At 43.4% G+C, this 20627-nt stretch overlaps 2 protein-coding genes across 2 annotated transcripts in view; one reads left to right on the top strand and one right to left on the bottom strand.

The window, feature by feature from the left end:
* The first annotated feature begins 3916 nt into the window (after nt 1–3916).
* On the top strand, nt 3917–9001 carry LOC145392906 (uncharacterized). The gene is made up of 6 exons (XM_080267194.1): nt 3917–4661; nt 5074–5298; nt 5707–6381; nt 6918–7136; nt 7729–7953; nt 8206–9001. The coding sequence occupies exons 1-6, from the start codon at nt 4281–4283 to the stop codon at nt 8782–8784; spliced, it is 2304 nt and encodes a 767-aa protein (XP_080123320.1). The 5' UTR covers nt 3917–4280; the 3' UTR covers nt 8785–9001.
* A 9714-nt stretch (nt 9002–18715) lies between these two features.
* LOC145392799 (G-protein coupled receptor dmsr-1-like) overlaps nt 18716–20627 on the bottom strand; it is a 31482-nt gene continuing 29570 nt past the window's right edge. Inside the window, exons 3-4 of the mRNA XM_080267086.1 lie at nt 20360–20484; nt 18716–19804 (exon numbers count right to left, since the gene is read on the bottom strand). Of these exons, the coding sequence (XP_080123212.1) occupies nt 18716–19804; nt 20360–20484 (1214 nt within the window). The remainder of the gene's footprint in view (nt 19805–20359; nt 20485–20627) is intronic.

The following is a 20627-nucleotide window of genomic DNA, read 5'->3' as shown; positions in this document are numbered from 1 at the left end:
AAATATTCTGAACAACTTTTGATAGCGTGGGTGTAGTTTGGGTGCGTCATGCCTCGTACATCCCAGGAATAAAAAGTACAGTAACAGCAACTACCAAAAGCTCAGTACGTGTGTGTGTGTGTGTGTGTGTGTGTGTGTGTGTGTGTGTGTGTGTGTGTGTGTGTGTGTGCGGAGAAGGGGTAGTGCGTTCAGTATGTGCATTTGTGTGTGAGGGTGGAGGATAGGTGGTGAGTTTATGTGTGCTTGTCGAGGTCAGTGTGTGTGTGTGTGTGTGTGTGTGTGTGTGTGTGTGTGTGTGTGTGTGTGTGTGTGTGTGTGTGTGTGTGTGTGTGTGTGTGTGTGTGTGTGTGTGTGTGTGTGTGTTAGTTCACTGACGATCTAGTGCATGATTTGACCTCCTCACCAGAAATGAGACCGAACTCTGGACCCATCAGTTTTCGGACCATCGCTCTTACCACTGGACCCCCATACTCATCATCTCTTCTCATTCCTCTTCCTATACTCCTTTTACTCTAACCGGGCCAAAATCTTCATCTTTCCGCCTTGAATGCTGAGATGTAACGATAGATGAACACTAGAATATGATCCCAGTCACGAAGAGGTGCTATGGAAAGGGTGTAGAGCCACGGTATTGTCTTTCTCAGGCATGTGAACGAGTCAAAGAAGCTGCAAATGAATGAAAATCTTGGCCAGGTTAAGGTGAAAGGAGTATTGTTTCTCCCATCCAACTTTCTTCTGTGAACTTCCAGCATGATGTGGTTAAATAAATATACTGACAACTATTCTATTTATATCTTTATCTACCTGTCTATCTACCTACCTATCTATCTATCTATTTTCTCCCATTAAACTAAATATTCCTCGCGTTTCCCCTCGAGACTGCAGCTTACCTAGTCTCTCTCTTATGCTCCTCACTAATAATCATTCAATATTTTCAAAGCACAAACAAATCTCGTTCCCCCACAGTAATTATCAACCACTTCACTACGATGACGGTATTTTCGTTTTATTATTATTATTTTTTGTATGAAGCCTAGATGATTTTATAATACATTTTAGGGAAATTATTCGTCTTAATTGGGCTAAAGTCTTTGTTAATCTTTTTAATGTGGTGATATGAGAGAGGGGGGTGTGAGTCGGGAGCAGGGCAGTGAAATGGCGGGGGACAGGGCGACTTGGAGGCGATTTGTTTGTGGCCACCCCAAACGGGACTGAGGCGTCTGGCAATAGATAGATAGATAGATAGATATGTTTTATTTTTACCATAATTTGAAGTTTTTTTTTTGGAGGTTTAGTGATCTCGTAGTGAAGGGGTTATGGAAACACACACACATACACGCACACACACACACACACACACACACACACACACACACACACACACACAAATGAACACTCTACCTTCACACACACACAAATGAACACTCTACCTTCACACACACACAAATGAACACTCTACCTTCACACACACACAAATGAACACTCTACCTTCACACACACACAAATGAACACTCTACCTTCACACACACACAAATGAACACTCTACCTTCACACACACACAACTGAACACTCTACCTTCACACACACACAAATGAACACTCTACCTTCACACACACACACACACACACACACACTACCAAAACTAAGAGCAGAGCGGCCCTTAAATTACGACACTCGATTTTAATACACCCAGAAGGACAGAAAATGGTTTGTCAGCGTCCCACCTACCACAACGCAAGCACAAATAAGGTCGAGAGATTACACCTTATTTACACCTTATTATTCTTTTTCAGGTGTCCCGATAAGCAGGTAAGAAACTGGGGTCCGCCTCCTTATCGATCTCTTTCTTAGTTCGGTCTTCTTCGTGGTGACCTGGGTTCAACTGTAGGACCCGTAGACTTTATGCTAAAATTTCTCTTCACTAGCACACCATCCTCCCTACAGCCTTTGGTTCCTTCTTTCTTGAATAAAAAAAGGGAGGGTGTTGAGGGACGTGTGTATAACCAGACAGTCACCCTATCCTCCTCACTATCCCTTCTATTTCTGACCGGTGCTTTAAATGGTTTCCTAACATCTCTTCCTTATTGATTCATTTTTGCCTGTTCTACCTTAATGTCCTCTTGAATGGCGCCGATGCACACTGTACTAATATGAAGCGATATAAATAACATACGAAAGAATGCTGAGATGTGCTAGGAGAAATAAATCGCACAGGAAGGGATGTTAGGGGATGTTCTATGCTACCAAAAGTAAGAATCTCCTACTCAAGTTTCCACACCACACCACACCACACCTCACCATACCACAACACACCACACCACAACACACGATACCACACCACACTACGTCACACCACAACACACCATACCACATCACGCCACAACGCACTATACGACAGGACACCACACCACACCACACCGCGCCTCCCCCCACGTCACGCTGTCCTACAAAGTTACTACAAAACAATACACCACACCACACAACACCACACCACACCACGCCGTCCTACCACAAAACAAGATAAGACATGACAACACAACACAACACGACACACCACACCACACCACACCACACCACACCACACCACACCACAATACACCACACGTCCCCAGGTCCCCCAAACTAACCCAGCAACAAGACAACTTTCCCGCACCGCCCCCATACACACAAGACAATGGCAGACACGCAGTGGGCTGATGCAACAAAAACTTTATATTAACTTTATCAGAGAAAGAGAGAGAGTACATCCACGCCACGAAGCTTATTCTGGTGGGGGTACCTTCCTTCCCATGTGTTCACGTGAAAAAAAAAAAAAAAAAAATAGGATGTGTACTTTCTCCGTCTTTGCGTTTTTCTCTATACGTTACACACACACACACACACACACACACACACACACACACACACACACACACACACACACACACACACACACACACACACACACTTCACTATACTCTTTTTACACTGACTTGGCCCAATTTTTCGTTCTTTTGCGGTTACTTTCACATAGCACGAAAGCAGAAGAAAATACTACAGCTTTACGTCCTTCGCATAGCACTTCTTCATGACTAGTATCATATCATAATGCTAATCCACTGCTTTCAAGACGGAGGGAGGTCAATTTTTGGCCAGGTTGGAGTGAAAGTGGTAGAGGTTGGGTGAATGTAACTAGGAAAGGCAGAGTCAACCGAGGCACGCATTACTTTGTCCTGAGATTTGTTATATTTCAGAAGTTGTAAATAATTCTCGGATAAAACTGGAAAGAATATTATTTGAGCTAGTATTCTTGGCCATCAAAATATATAGAGATGACTTCATGTTTAGTGCAATGTTGTTTGTGTTTATGTTTAAAGGAAATATTTGATGTGTTGTATAACCTTCCACCTTTATCCTATACTGATAAAAATAGCTGACACACACACACACACATAAGTCGCTGGAGAAATTCGTGCACTGCTCCAAAATGCTCAGATGGAAAATATATGGATAAAATATTCAGAATGTTCAGGCAGGAAGGGTAATGATAATCTACTGAGCGACTGAATCTATCATGCTTAAAATTAGAGTGACTGTCCCTATCGTTTTAATTTTTACATCAGAGTCTTCAAAATTTTCTGTTAATGCTTTCATACGTCCGCCAATAACTGCATAGCGACAAGGATGACATTAGGTTATCCACGAGAAACATCAACTTACGGCTAACAACTTCACAACACAACCACGTGCTGGTGAAGGTGCCAGGGGTGGTGAGTCAGTGTGCCAAGCCAGAACCTTCGTGGGTAGACTCACCGCTCCGAAAATACCCTCGTGACGCCCCTGTTACGTCATGGCTTAGTGTGAGTGTGGGTGCGAGGGAGGAAGGACGTGTAAATAGCGCACCATCACACCACCACAGACAGTACCTCACCTGCCACACCACAGGCCACTCCTAGCCTCCACACACACACACACACACACACATCTGTCTACCTAGGGTCCTTTCTATCTCTACTCAGCAACGACCCTTATTCCCACGTAACAGGGGCAAGGAAGGCAGACTTAAAAGGCCTCTTCAAAGAATCCCCAGACACCCATCTTCAACACCTCGTTAAATCTCATCTTCCACATAAACACAAGCATCACCATTCTATCTATACCCTGACACTCGATCCTCCACGTATTTCTGTCCCTACTCAGCGACGAATCTCCCCCCCACGACAAACTACACTCCTTCACTTCACACCTCCACCTCCTTGTCAATTTTCTCCTTCTTAGACAAATTCAGCCACAGAAACATAATGGCCCCTATCTCAGACACCATGGCGCAGTTTCCCAGGATCTTCCTCTCCACTGCAAGGCTGAACCCATTCCAGAAGCCCAGCAGCGACCTCTTGGACTTCACACTGCCCATCTGCCGCAGGGGACTCTTCCTTCAGGACTCCTTCTTCGAGAGCGCCATTGCCCTGTTTGACGAGGCGGTGCGACGGATTCTGGAACGATGGGGAGAGACTAACCTATTTCCCGAGCGATGTGGCAAGAGTGGCTTCCTGACTGAGAGGCACAAGGACATGAAGCAGCGTCTGGACACCCACCTGCGTCGCTACCGGCAGCTGAGACCCCACAACCTGAAGGAGGAGGACCAGGCTCTCTCCCTCAGCTCCGACAACACCAGCCATAAGGTAAGTCAGAAAACCAGAATTCCACCAGATTTCTAAGTAATTTTGATGAACGATTTCCAGGGCAGAGACTTATGTATTTTATTTTGACTCTCACCAGGCGAAAATTTGTCAACTGAAGAAAATTCCTGCCCTCTACAGTGTTACCTATATTGAGAGGTCCTACTAAAGCTGAGAAAAATCGTCTGGTGTGGCAGGAACGAAAATAAAGTGGTTGGCATCAAAATAAATTGGTTTATATTGATGAGAAACGGGACTTGGAATTTATATGAATCACTGTTAATCATAATTATTTAAAACTTTCCTCTCACATCCTCGCTATTTATATTTGTTCAAACTTTCTTTTCCTATCCTCGCTCTTCATAATCATTCAAACTTTCTCCATTATTTCAAAGACTTTCTCGTATCCCCACAGATCGTGATGGACGTGCACGAATTTGCGAATGGCGTGGTGAGGGTGCGGCTGGTGGGGGAGAGGGAGGTGGTGGTCGAGGGCTGCAGGGACATCGCCAACATAGACTTCGGGATGTCCATGAACAGCTTCGCCCGCAAGTTCCGTCTGCCAAGTGACGTCAGCATGGAGGGTCTCATCGCCGTCATGTCCTCTGATGGCGTCCTCACCGTCACAGCTCCTAGGACGGTGAGTTGGAACAGTGCCTTGATTTACACCCTCATTCTGAAGCGTGTCCAAGTCGGGCCAAAATTGTTGTCCACGATAATCACAATTTTGGTTTGTGGGTATAATCGACCTTACCCCATCTTTAAGGGGGCATGAAGGATGGGATAATGACTGGGATGGGACGATGGGCACAGGTCTCCCAAAATCATTGCTGTGTCGAAGTAGATGTGCAATTGACGGTCGCAAAAAAAAAAAAAAAAAAAAAAAAAACAAACTATTCACCTACCATGTATATAGAGTCTTAGTTGATTTTATATCGAAAAAAAAAAAAAGCTGCATATTTTATACATAACATGAAGTATTAATATTTAGAATGTAATGGTCGAAATGTGATACGTATTCATTTTTTTTTTTTTTCATCTTTTCCAGGGAAGGAAGGACGCACAAACTAACCAGACGATAATTCCCATCAAGATTGAAGGGACTAGCAGTGATAATGTACCGACATCCACCCCACCATGTCTCAAGCTCTCTCCCCTCTCCCCACCTCTCCCCTCCCCGGCCTCACCCCTCCCCCACCCTGCCTCTCCCCTCCATCACCCTGTCTCACCCCAGTGTACCCTTTCCTCGCCCCTCTTCTCCCCTGTACCGCCACTATCTTCCCCAACTTCGCCATTTTTCGCTCCGGCTTCCCCTCTTTCCTCCCCTGCCTCATCAGCTTCCTCCTCTGTCTCCTCTCTCTCCTCCCCAGCATCTCCCCTCTCTCCCCAAGTCTCACCCCTCCCTTCCCTAGTCTGTCCCCTCCCCTCACCCCTCTCTCCCACAATCTCTCCTCTCCCTTCACCCCTCTCTCCAACATCACCCTTCTCTCTCCCAGTGTCCCCCGTCCTTTCTCCCGCTTCACCCCTCTCCCCAGTCTCTCCCCTCCCCACAAACTCCCCATCTTCCCCCCTTCCCCCGCCTCCCCGTGCCCACCACCAGAGGCAGCCAAGTAGCCCCCCCAGCCCCTCCCCCCACCGCAAGGCCAAGAATTCACTGGAGTCTTTTATGAGGTCTAAGATGAGGCAGAGGGTGGACGAGCAACTGGCCAAGGGAGCGCTTGTGGTAAGAGAGTGTATACAGTCTGTTCACCTTAACCTGGCCCAGAATTACGCTCCGTTGCCGTTTACGTCACGCAGCTCAGTGAAAGAAACAGACTATGCTATGGCTTTGCATCCCTTTCATACCACTTCTTCGTGACTTGCATCAATTGTTAATGCTAATCTATCGTTACAACTCCTCAACCAAAACGGGAAGATGACAAATTTAGGCCAAGTTAAAGTGAAAAGAGTATAGTTGTGATATTTTTCTTGACAGTGATTTTAGTTAATCTAACAAGCATTTTCCCCGATTATACTTTTTTTTTTTTAATATGAGGAAGAAGGAACCAAAGGCCATGAGCCCGCAAAACTGTTCCTTCCAAGACATTAACCTAAAAAAAATGCATCATATAGAAATGGATAATAGAAATCGGGACAACTCCACCAGCACGAGTCATGTGTCTATAGATTCAATAAAATTAGCTGTAGATAACAAGAATAAACTACAGAAAGACGCCATGACATTATATTAACTTGATCTTTATCCTCATTTCCTCACAGCCAGCACTGCCGATTCCTAAGCTGGGCGCCTTCTTCAGCGACCCGTTCTTCAAGGATTCATGGCAAGACTTCCACGAGGCGGTGAGGGAGGTGGTGGCCAAGTGCTGTGACCTGACCCCTCCCGCTGACCCCCTGACCCGCTACAGGACCCTCAGAGCCAACGACCTACGGCAGGAGAACCAGGCCGTGAGGTCGTCTGAGGATGACCATAATTTCAAGGTGAGGCAGGGAAGCGTCTTGTTGTCCACTGACTGATTTAAGACAGACTTTTTTACTTTTTAATAGCCATCGATGATTTGCAGTAACTTTTTTTCAGGCCAACTTCTTTCAATCATAATTAGCTGCGGCATATCCTACGTGGCAGAATCATTAACAACTATCTCAATACTCCTTTCACTGAGATCACTAAAGTACATGATTTGTCAGTTTGGATGAATTTTAGTGACATTTGGGTACAGGGAATATTTTACTTACAAACTACACCACGATAGGCTTTTGCGACGGAGGCAAAGTTGGATATCGTGAGGTCTGCGGAACATAATCGATTCGTTTCGTGAAAAATCTGAAACACCATATATTACACTTTTTTCTTTTTTGAACGATTTTACTCAGCTGAGGAGTGGTTTTTCGCTCTCGTAGTTTGTGAGAGTGCGAGGATAAAACCAATAGACGTTTGTTAGTTCTAAGTCTATCAAATGTTTCCTTGCTGACCTCTCCTCACCCCAACCTTACGTGGAGGTAGAGGTGTGGATGATGATGATGATGATGATGATGATGATACTGAACCTTAAAAAGAATAATTGTTTCCCAGTTCGTGGTGGACGTGCAAGACTTCCTGGACGGCGGTGAGGTGTGTGTGAGGTTCCTGAGTCCGAGGGAGGTGGAGGTGGAGGGGCGCGTGGAGCACACCCACCCCAGTTCCAGCGGCCAAAAGAAATTCCAGCGTCGCTTTGTGGTGCCTGGAGAGGTGGATGTGGACGCCGCCTCCTCCGTCATGTCGGCTGATGGAGTGCTGACCGTGAGCGCACCGAAGAAGGTGTGGAAATCTGGTTATTCTGAAAATTTATAGGGGTGAAGTATTTGGATTTTTCTTCCCTCCCTCCCTGCCTCTCTCTCTCTCTCTCTCTCTCTTTTATTCAGCTTAGGAGAAAACTCGTGGTTAAAGGGTTAATATTTTGAAATAAAATACAAAAAACATGCATTATTCCATTACCCATTATTGCATCACAGAAAAGAGACGCCTGGAAAAAGATATTAGAATTTTGATTTCATATTTTAAATTCAACAGGTCACGTGTCCTCCGATGAATGAGAGAATTGTGCCGATGACGGTGGAGGCGGAGGCACCCGGCGCCCTCCCTCAGTGCCACGTCAGCACCCCGGGGCTGGAGAACGGGATGGGGTACGGACAGAGCACGATGCACGGGTACTGCACGGCGCCAGGACACGAAATGGGACCGAGGAACGTGATGGAACCCCAGAACGAAACGGGAATGAACCACGAGACGGGAATGAACCACAAGACGGAATTGAACCACGAAACAGGACTGAACCACGAAACGGGACTGAACCACGAGACGGGACTGAACCACGAGACGGGACTGAACCACGGAACGGAACGGAACCACGAGACGGGACTGAAACACGAAACGGGGCGGAAGCGCGAAACGGGGCGCATTTACGAGATTCCAATCCAGCAAACGGATGAGGAACACTACAGGTGGGAAGGGCCAGAGCACATCACACGCGCCCCCATCGTCTCCTCCCCCACCCCGAGTGTTCAAAGTGAGGATTCTTGCGACTCGGCGGGAAGACTCTGGACCTTTCCCGGGCGACACGGCAGCAGTGTGGTGATCGAGGAGCTGTAGACACGGAAATCTGGTGGCTCGGTCGGTTTGGTACTGGCCTCGTGTTGGGTGGAAGCTCTGCCGTGAATTTCAAGATGAATCAGATCCATAAATTCTCACAAAACCATGGTAAAATATTGAGAATTAGAGATGATTCTGATCCATTAATTCTCGCAAAAATCAAGGCAAAATCTCGAGAATTCAAGATGACCTCAATCCATAAATTCTTGCAAAAAATCACAGCGAGAGTTTGGAGGCGTTGAGTCCTCCTGCGCAGAGTGGAAATGGCGGGGAGGGAGAAGGACTGCATATTGGCCGGATGTGGGGTGTCAGGGAGGAAGTGATGTGGGGTGTCGAGGAGGAAGTGATGTGGGGTGAGGTAACGTTAAGGGTTTGTGCGTAAAATTTCGTTATGTGCCCTCGCTCAATCACGCTGAATGTCACACTATATTCGTAAGAGATGCGTTACGATGTTCTGTATACATTATATTTTGTCTATTTAGTGTTTTTCCAACCCAAAAGTGTCTATAGGCAGATATTAAGGAAAATGCACCGTCCAAGGATTTCTGAAAAATATCTAGTTCTCATTTTTAAGAATTTTATACGTTTCAAAGTACAAAAAGAAAGCCAGTGTGTATAATAAATATATAATTCAGTTTTTCAAAGTTTACTACAGTGCATGCTATCTATCCATCTACATCTATCAATCTGTCTGTCTAACATTCATCAGACTTCGCTTGCTACGTACCGTCCTTATTATCATGGAGAATTCTTTCGTCTGTTTCTTATTATGATATCGTTCTTTCTTCGCTTGAATCTGAGCAGCTTATACGTAATAGGAAATCCTCTGAACGTGAACTTCTCTGTTGTTATTGTTCATGCAGACATTCCCTGATAGGCTACTAAATGTTCTAAATGCTATGTACTGTGATACTCGTTACTGTTAACATAATCTATTTGTACTGATTAAAAGATAAGGTTTACTGAAGATGATGCCTATTCTTTCCTGTCTTCTACTAATCAGCATCACAAAGACAGAATGAATGTAAATGGGAGAGTGAAAAGGGACGGTATGAGTGGTGCTGGGGAGGGGCGCCTTCACGAGGTGGCACCAATTTAACCGGGAGGTGGAACTGCCCGGTTATATGGGCGTCTCACAACTCCCTACCCAGCGAAAGGAGGATGGTGGGCTCTAGATGGGTAACGTCATATCAACCTGGAACTACTACTACTACTACTACCACTACTACTACTGTGTGTGTGAGAGAGAGAGAGAGAGAGAGAGAGATGGAGTGGAAGACCGAGATGGTGAATGGGCTGTGCTAATGAGCGAGTTATGGAAATTGAAGATGTTAAGTAAATGACGAGGGAGAGAAATGATGATGATGATGATAATGATGAAAATCCTTAATATGTTTTTGTCTTGCTTTTTACTCTGATTTAATTTACGTTCTCCCTCCCCCCATTTTTCTATTCATAATTTATTTTTTTATTTACATTTTGGGATGAATGAAAAACACGTTCTGGGCAGGATTTTATTTATTTGTTATTCCTAGTCGTGGTGGTGGGTAGGGGGAAGAGGCTAGGCGTCCTTCCTCGGGCTCTACAGGGGACGACCACCCTCCCACCACCACCACCACGACTACCACACCACCACCACCACCACCACACTTATCATCACACTTACCACAGCCACCATCACACTTAGCAATCTTTAGTACTTCAAGTTGCATTAGTGTTTATCAGCATGTATCATCTTCATCACCACCATAACTACCACAACTACCACCTACCACAACTACCACACCACCACCTACCACAACTACCACATTTACAAGGACTCTTACCACATTTTTAGCACCTCAAGCTTCATTAGTTTCTGTGAAAAAAAAAAAAAATCGTCTTCATTGTCCACATCCACAACCACCACAAGGAGTTCTCATCACACCACCACAATTACCACTACAACCAAAACCCCACCACATTTCCCCTACAACATCCATACAACCACAACTCCCCCAGCGAACCACATCCCCTTCCCAGCAACCACAACTTAACAACCACAACTCCAAACTGCACATCAACCACAAATTTCTCTCGATAAGCACTTCCAATTTGACAACCAAGCTCCCTTATTCTACCCACAACCACCACCACCACCACCATCATCATCATCATCATCATCATCCGGACCTCCTTTCCCACAGCAAGGTAGGGTACAGCAGGGTCCAGAATATAAAATACATGAGAATGGGAGAAAATAAACAAAAATGGAAGAAATTAACAACCTACTTCCATCAATTCGCAACTCTTTCATCACCAACACTCATCACCACTCTCCTCCATTCTACCCACAGTCATCACCGACAAACTCTCTCCACCAGTCCCACACCTCTCCATCACCATCCCCAACACTTCACCATCGCTATAACCCCACAAACGCTCACCACCACCACAATCACCAATAAACTCAACTTCACCCCCATCACCAAAAATTCACCTCCACCACCACCACCACCGACCTACACCTCTCCACCGCCATCCCCACCACTCTCCACCCCCACCACAAACTCCTCTCCGTTACTCCAGCCCTTACCGTCGTTACCTAAAGCTCTCCCCCTCACGTTACCATCAAAAGCAAGTATTACCCGACCACTTACAGATATTCCTCAGCATTACGGATATTTCTCATCAATATCCGTCCGTATCAGTACCAGACACAGAAAAATAATAATGTAGGTATATTTTTCAAGCTATTCAGACCAAGGACGCCATATTTAAATCGTCTTGCTCATTTCAGACGATTTTATTCGCCTCTGGGAAGACCTTATGAAGTGGAGTGGTTAGATGCATCCAGTCCTCCTCCTCTTCTTCCTCCTCCTCTACTTCTTTCTTCTCCTCCTCCGTCTCCTCCTCCTCCTCTTCATTATCATCATCATCATCATTATCATCATCATCATCATCACCATCATCCAGACTCTCTTCCCACCTAAGGACCAGGTGAGATGCAGCTTAATTAACCCCTTCACTACGAGAGGTCTTTCCTAGCCTCAAAATCGTCTGAAGCCAGCAAGAATAAAACAAAGACGTCATCGTACTGAATGGGTTAAAGACTAAATGAGTGGCTGTGTAAATCAGTCTTCTTAAAAACAGGATGAACTGGGACACAGGAAAACCACAGTGAGTCAACCAATCAAACTCGCGTTCTTTCAGTGATGCCCTGGATATGCTAACCAATACATCACCAGGACTACCGAGAGAGGAAAGGGAGATCAAAGGGAAGAGGGAATTGGAAGGGGTGGAGAGGAGAAACGGTGAGAGGCGGGGGGGAGGAGAAGCGAGGAGATGGGAGAGAAGAGGGGAACAGAAGAGAGTACGTGGTGGAGGGAGAGGGGAAGAATGAAGGTGAAGGAGAGGAAAAAACGAGAGAGGGGAAGAAGAAGGAACAGGAGGAAGGAGGAAAGTAGAGAGGAGGTGGAAGGAAGTGGAGAAGGTTGGAAGAAAAGGGGAAGGTGAGGGGGGGAAAGGAAGGCAAAAAGGAGGGAAAAGAAAGGAGGGAAGGAAGTGGAGATGGAGGGAGGGAAATGAAGATTAGATGGAAAGAAAAGGGAGGAAGATGAAGAGAGGTGGACGGAGAAGGAGAGGAGGGAAGAAGGAGAAGATGGAGGGAAGTGGAGAGGGTGGAGGAGAAAAGGGGGTGGTGGGGGGAGGGGGGTACATGGGATAAGATAACCTGTGTATCTCTCTTATGCTTGAGGAAATTTGATAAGATTAAAGGGAAGATATGCCTAAGGGGGAGGGCTGGCGTGTGTGTGTGTGTGTGTGTGTGTGTGTGTGTGTGTGTGTGTGTGTGTGTGTGTGTGTGTGTGTGTGTGTGTGTGTGTGTGTGTGTGTGTGTGTGTGTGTGTGTGTGTGTGTGTGTGTGTGTGTGAAGTATAAGAACAGCAAGACCAAAACCATCTCAGAGGGGAAACAATCCATCAACAACAACAAAAACAAACACATTCCGGGTCACACATCATCATCATCATTACTACCACCACCATCATCAACATCATCATCATCATCACCACCACCACCACCACCACCACCACCATCATCACCATCACCACCACCACCATCATCATCATCACCAATCTTCTCTTCAAACATATACTCAGTTCAACAGCTCTCCATCCTTGTCCGCATTGCTCCAGGTTCGATCCTTCCTAAACACACTTGCGAGCACACACACACAGACAGACACTAATGGTAAACACATGATTGGGAGGAGGAAGGTCATCGAAAATAGGACTGAAGAGGGTCCAAGTGGGGCAAAAATAGTTGTTGCAGAAAAAGACAGACAGACAGACAGATAGATAAATAGACAGACAGGCAGATAGGCAGACAGATAGACAGACAGACATACTTTCAACGTTGGTGTAACTCCCTCATCAAACCTGAAATAATGAATGAATAAAAATCACCTTAATCCCTATTAGGATTTTGACGCGATTTTTCATCTAAGTACTGCTCTCTCCGGGCGATTTTATTCAGCGTAGGCGAGACCTGTGGAGTGAGGGGATTAACGAAGGACTGATTTAATCCCCTCCCCATAGATAAATCCCCCTAGGCTGAAGGAAATCGTCCGTATTGGGCATGAATGAAATAAAATAATCCGTCAGCGTGGACCAGGGACGAAAAAATATAATCAGGAAAAATGAAAGGTAATTTTTAGCTTGAAAATTAATGCCTTTAGACAGAGAACATTTTTATTTATATATATATATTTTTTAATTGTTATTTTTTCGAGTTTCTTCTGTTTAACTTAGACTGTCTAGTAGGGATGGATTTACTGAAGGCTGTAATCTGACCTAATTAGTTAGAAAAATCGCTGATACTGAAATAAATCCGCCTGAAATCCCAGAGTACAAATCCACAGGCTGAAGCGATTAATAAAGAGACTATAAATTATCAGACTAAATAAATAAGGTTACAAAATTTATTCAAAGCAGATCTTACTTTGAATTAGTAAAGAAAACGCAGAAGTACATAATAAAAGAAGTTACATAGAGATTACAGCTGGATTACAGAGGTTACAAAGACTAATTGGTGTACTCATGTAAATCCCAACTACATTACAGAAGGTAGGATAGAGAAATTACAAAACATAGAGGAATTACAAAGAAGAGAGACAGAAAAGATACAAAGGAATACAGAAGGGAGGATACATAAATCGTTACATAGGCTTTGATTTTGTGAGATTTTTTGTTAGACTTCCTTGGTTTCAGACCTATTATAGGAGATATTACAGAAGAAAATAGCGAAGAAGTTACAAAACAATACACACGGTTACAAAATGGGTTACTGCTAATATTACAAAGAAGTTGATTAAGTAAGAGTAATTTAGCAAGTCTCAGGTATACATTACAGGAAGAATTACAAGAGTTACAAAGAAGAAAAGATACAGAATGCTACAAAAGAGTTACAAAATGAAGTTCTGTATAACGTTACATGGCTTTGACTTTTTAGGAATACATAACCAGGGCCCCAAATCCATTACAGGAGAAATTACAAGAAGAATTACAAAACGAGTCAAATTACAGAAGGTTACAGTCCAAAAATACAGTGAACATTACATCATCCTGTATCATTACGCCCCAAATCCATTACACAGATCATTACAGAATTACAAAAAGTTCATATGTTACAGAAAGGAGTGGTTGGATACAAATGTTACAAAGGAATGGTTACAGAATATTACACTGACTCCTGTTATGAAGTAGAAATAAGTATGTAAGTGTTTAAAGTTACAGAGTTACAAAAGAAAGTGAAAAAAGTACAAAAGGTTACAAAAGAGGAAAAGGTTACAAATAACACTACATAGGCTTGTCTAAAATACAGTCCCAAATTCATCACAGTAGATATTACAAAGAAATTACATGAAAAGTTACAGAAGAAATTAGTAGGGAAAAGTACAAAGAGGTTACAAAAGGGAAGGTTACAAAGGACATTACATAGGTCCTAAATTCATTACAGAAGATAGAACAGAGGAATTACATGAAGAGTTACATAGGAAATTAGTATGGAAAAGTACAAAGAGGTTACAAAAAGAGGTAAGGTTACAAAATGGGAGAGGGAAGGTTACAGAGAATATTACATAGGTCCAAAATTCATTGCAGAAGCTAGAACAGAGGTATTACATGAAGAGTTACATAGGAAATTAGTAGGAAAAAGAGGTACAAAGAAGTTACAAAAAGTGGTAAGGTTACAAAAAGGGGAAGGTTACAAAGGACACTACATCGGCTCGGCTTTTGTAACATCGTGAGCATCAGGTGGAGTCGGGTACAAATATAGGCTATCTACCTGTAATCCCTTCAACCCAATGACGCAAATTTTGTATCCTACTCTCTCTCTCTCTCTCCAGACGATTTTATTCAGCTCAGATTTTTTTTGGACTGAAGGTGGGCTAGATAATGAAGCTCCCTAACATCTTTTCCTTAGCGATTTATTTTACTTATTACACCTTCCTGTCCTCTTCTGTGTCACATAGATTTCTCCAATATCGCCATACACTGCCTAAGTAACACACAAAAGGATATCAACCACCCATATCCAAAAATAAATCGCCTCGGGAGAGGTGTTGGAAAGCTTCTTTACCCCTGCCTTCATTAACCTCTTGAGTACCAGTTTTTTTTTTTTTAGTTGAAAAAAAATCGCCTGGAAGTAGGGAAAAAAAAAAAACTATATATATAACGTCACCGAATTGAAGGAATGTTGATATACATTCATAAATATATAGAGGCATCCATCTATTAAACATCTATCCATAAATATATATGTATAGGCTATTTATATTAGTATTATTTATTCATTACAAACGCTACTACACTACTAACTACATCTACACCATCACTACCAACGCTACTACTACCACCCAGCGAAGTTACATCTAATTTATATCAATTTTTATAACTGTGGCGAACTAGCAACTTTACAGTGTTAGTTTAGCGCTTTCTATACAAACTGCTTAGTTCGTCCGTCTAGCGATTTCTATACATGTGCTAAGTTCGTCATTTAGCGGTTTCTATACATGTGCTAAAGTTCGTCTGTTTAGCGATTTCTATACATGTGCTAAGTATCGTCACTATAGCGATTCCTGTACAGTGCTACATATCGTCAGTTTAGCGGTTTCTATACATTGCTAAATATCGTCAGTTTAGCGATTTCTATACAATGCTAAATATCGTCAGTTTAACGATTTTTATACATTGCTAAATATCGTCAGTTTAGCGATTTCTATACATGTGCTAAGTATCATCAGTTTAGCGATTCTATACATGTGCTAAGTATCATCAGTTTAGCGATTCTATACATGTGCTAAGTATCATCAGTTTAGCGATTCTATACATGTGCTAAGTATCGTCAATTTAGCAGTTTCTATACATGTGCTAAGGTTAACTATATTATTCTGTACACATCATAAACTATACTCCACATCTTAGCTATATAAAAATTCATCAGTCCCTCGTAGACACTGATATACATCCCAAGATTTATATAACTAACCCCATCACACCAAGGACTTTATTTTTATTTTAGTCTACCATGCGATTTTGTAAAGCTTGGGAGATAGCTTTCATTTTTTCATTTTTCCTTTTTTTTTTTTTAAACTAAGACATTTATATATATAGTCTTTATTAGCCTCTTTAAAGCTAGATTTCTTCATTAAGGTAGATTAATGTATAAAAATACGTTCCCGGTCTGAAGAGGTTTGACAAATTACACACACACACACACACACACACACACACACACACACGTCATTTTCTATCTCCATTTTCTTCCTTACGTATATAGAAAACGGGCCTCGGGAGGAGCGCGCGTTTTGAATATTTACTACGTCTCGTAAACACTTTCCAAAATTCTACAATCACATTTCCAATTTTTATGCAAAGTATTATATATATAAAAAAAAAACTGTGTTCTTTATGCATGAGGATTAATGTCTGCAAAATCGCTAATCCCAAAATTTTGACCTTAAGAGCACTTCAATCTTTTTTTTTAGTATTTTTTATTTTTTCATTTTGTATATGTCTGGTTGTATGGTAGAGCTAGTTTTAACCTCTTCAGTACGAGGGGGGTCTTTCCTTTTTTCCACTCTTAATATTGTCAGGGGATTTTTTTTTTCTTTTTTTCTTTTTTCTTTTTCTGTTTTGTTTTGGGGACATTTTTCGTGGTGAAGGATTAGGAAAAAAAGTCTTCCATTGCTCCTTTTACTGCTGTCTTTTTTCTTATGTTCCTTTTTCTTCCTTTTTTTTGTCCCTTCTACTGCCAGACGATTTAGCTCAGTTCAGGAAAATCCCCTCGTAGTGATGGGGTTAAAGCAATAATAATAATAATAATAATAATAATAATAATGATAATAATAATCGTCTTCACAGGTCTGGTTAGTGTCAGTCACGTCTTAAAGCTTTCTCTATCACGTCTTAAAGCTTTCTCTATCATTGTCTTACAGCTTTCTCTATCACGTCTTAAAGCTTTCTCTATCACATCTTAAATCCTTCTCTATCACGTCTTAAAGCTTTCTCTATCATGTCTTAAAGCTTTCTCCATCACGTCTTAAAAGCTTTCTCAATTACGTCTTTAAAGCTTTCTCAATAAAGTCTTAAAGCTTCCTCACTCACGTCTAAAAGTTTTCTTACTCACGTCTTAAAGGTTTCCCACTCACGTCTAAAAGTATTCTTACTCACGTCTTACAGCTTTCTCTAGCATGTCTTAAAGCTTTCTCAATAAAGTCTTCAACCTCTCTCAATGGTCTTCAAGCTTTTTCAGTCACATCTTAAATCTTTCTCAATCGTCGCAAACCTTTCTCACGTCTTAAAGTTTTCTCAGTCACGTCTTAAAGCTTTCTTACGTCTTAAAGCTTTCTCAATCACGTCTTAAAGCTTTCTTACGTCTTAAAGTTTTCTCAATCACGCCTTAAAGCTTTCTCAATTTATCTTAACGACAGCGGGCACCGACCGTACTGGGGAAAATAATCAGCTACAGTTAGGCTAGGAAAATATACCTAAGTAAGCTTCCAAAATACTACAATAGGTAAGGGAGGCTACTATAAGACTCAAGTTTCTATTTTTTTTCATTATATATATATTTACAGTTTAAAGCATTCAGTTATCTCTTTCTATTATGACGCCTTTCGAGATAATTTTTGACAAGTATTTTTGGTTATAAATTCGATGGCTTTATATTCACCCTGATTTATGACAGTTTTTCCTTTTCCATGGCCTTGGGTTCCTTCTTTCTTGCATTAAAAAAAAAGTATCTACAGTTAAACTTCCTCGATAGTGTCATTCTCTTTTCGAGTTATATTTTTCTCTATGGTGGATATATTTATTTACACTTCCATGCCTTCCCAACCCTCATCCTTCTCACACATCTTTCAAGTCACTGGGTATTTTTCTCTCTATATATATTTACAGTTCAGTGCCTTTACTACCTTCATCATCGTCATCATCATCATCATCACGCGGTCAAAGCGGCAACCCTTTTTTTTTTTTTTTTTTTTTTTAGAGGTCAACGTCTTCAAGTCTCATGCCGCACGAACACCAAAAGGATTTTTTTTTTAAATCCGTCCCTAGTGTCCTGCCTCTAGCACTAAGGCCCCTGTTCCTGTGGCCATGGGAGACTCCGTAACACCTCTCCCTTGGCGATTTATTTACCCTGTTAAACTTCAGGACGCTCTGTTATTTTGCTTTTCACACCTAAGTATTCATTTATGTTCTTTTATGTATATTTTTTCCTTTAGCAGCACAAATAAAAAAAAGCACATGGAGGAATATTCACGTTCCTTCCTCAAAAATAAACCGGAAAGGAAGAGGTGCTAAGGGAGTCTCCTGTCCCACGAGACTACGACCCTATGGGAGAGACTGGCAAGAGTGGTGGTCCCAGGGTAAAGCATTACTTTCGCCACTCATACGTGCGTGATGCAGGTGTTGTTGCTTTCCGTGCCTGGGTCAGTTCCTCGTACGGCCTTCCACCTCGGCAGGAACCTCTGTGTACGTACGGTCTTGAACGTGACGCAGAACGGCTTAAAGAGCTCGCTGAACGTGTCTCTGAACTGCTGGCTCATGACGCAGTAAAGGAGGAAGTTGATGGCGCTGTTGAAAAGCACCAGCATGTCCATGATCTCCCCGAGGTTCAGGTAACACGGAAGGAACCCCGAGTCTGGGATGGCAGTGAGGAAGCCTAGGATGCCCTGGGGGAACTCAGAGGCCAGGAAGAGCACTAGGATGGCCAGAAGCATCTTCGTCACTCTGTCTGCCTGTCTCTCGGCCTTCGCGGCGCTCCCTGAGGAATTCATGAGCTTGGCGCGACGCTGAGCTGCACGTAAGAGCTCCTTGATGAGCGCGAGGGATAAAACGGTAAGCGCGGTGCACGGCAAGAGCTTAAATATCACCGCATAGATCCAGAAGTTTATATTTTTAAGCACGCCTCCGTTCGCTAGCGCCATACTGCTAAAACCAATGACGTAGAGGGTGTGTCCGTTATGCTCCTTCTCGAAGATGGTGATGTTGAGATAGTTAGGGACGTTGCAGACGACGGAGGCAAAGAACGCGGCCACGATGACGATGAAGGTCCTCTGCATGGAGCACCAGGTGGCGTTGTTTTGCGGGTTGGCGATGGCGATGTACCTCCACACGGCCAGCATCACCGTCAGGCAGATGGACAGGGTGTGGAAAACCTGGGTGAAATGCGCGTGGAAGAGTACGAAGACGGTCCAACCCCAGGCGTACCGGGAGGTCAAAGGTCTGCCGCTCCACACGTACTGGTGCATCGTGTAGGGAATATACTCCGCCATCACCAGGAGATCCGTGACAGCCAGACCGGTCAGGATGGCGTTGGTCGGGGATACCATGGACTTCCGTGTCAGCACCACCATGTTGATGACGTTCGCTATGGAGCCAAAGACGCACACCACCAGGGACAGGCAGCCGTGCACTGCCTGGTAGCTCTGCCTGAAGTCGTTCCACCCTTCAGTGCTGCAATACTGCCAATCATTCTGCAACAGACACACGCAACAGCACGTTAGTTTAGTCACACCAGGAGCAGAGTTTCAACAGGTACACAGGAATCGCCAGAAAGTAAAGCAGAAATAGAGCACCACGCCTGAAGTTAAAGTAGCCATATTAGAAGACACTACAATGTCTTAAGGTACCTAAAGTCGCGAAAAGAGACATTGCTACAGCTTTAATTTTTCCCCATAACATTTTTTGTGGTATTCTGGAGCTAATTAATTGCTACATCTCTGCATCCGAGGTGGAAAGATGGCAATTTTTGGCCAAATTAAAGCAAAAGGAGTATATCAAGTCTATACCCAGAGTCAGACACACACAAAAAAATCCCCGGTAGCACTACATCGAATGAGTGGATGGTGGGCGCCCTTTCTACGTCTATCGGCGGCCCTGACTCCACGGGCTGTGATAATTAGTGAAATGCTCGTATCACTCGGCCTGCCCATTCAGCCGACAGACATGAAATTGTACAATCGTGTTCAGTGTCGAGATTTTTTGGGGGGTGACTCTCTCTCTCTCTCTCTCTCTGAAAATGCTCATACAGAATTAACATCGCTTTTTCGGATTCCCTTAGTTGCCCGGAGCGTAATGGGAGAAACACAAGCTTTCATTTTTTCTGAGCCTTTTTTGAGCACTGAGGGTAATGGCGGTGCTCTGACTCTCGCCCCTGCAAAGTGAGCACGTTTTTAGAGCACGGTGCACGGAATGGGAGGGAAAGAGAGCCCGGGGAAAATGAGAGAGAGTAAGCACGGGGAAAATGAGAGAGACAACGGGGGAAATGGGAGAGAGTGAGCGCAGGGAAAATTGGAG

Source organism: Coenobita brevimanus, chromosome 23, assembly GCF_032717465.1.
Source record: "Coenobita brevimanus isolate Jiangsu-jjx chromosome 23, ASM3271746v2, whole genome shotgun sequence".
NCBI classification, from domain to species: Eukaryota; Metazoa; Arthropoda; class Malacostraca; order Decapoda; family Coenobitidae; genus Coenobita; species Coenobita brevimanus.
This window is presented reverse-complemented; position numbering and strand designations above follow the sequence as displayed.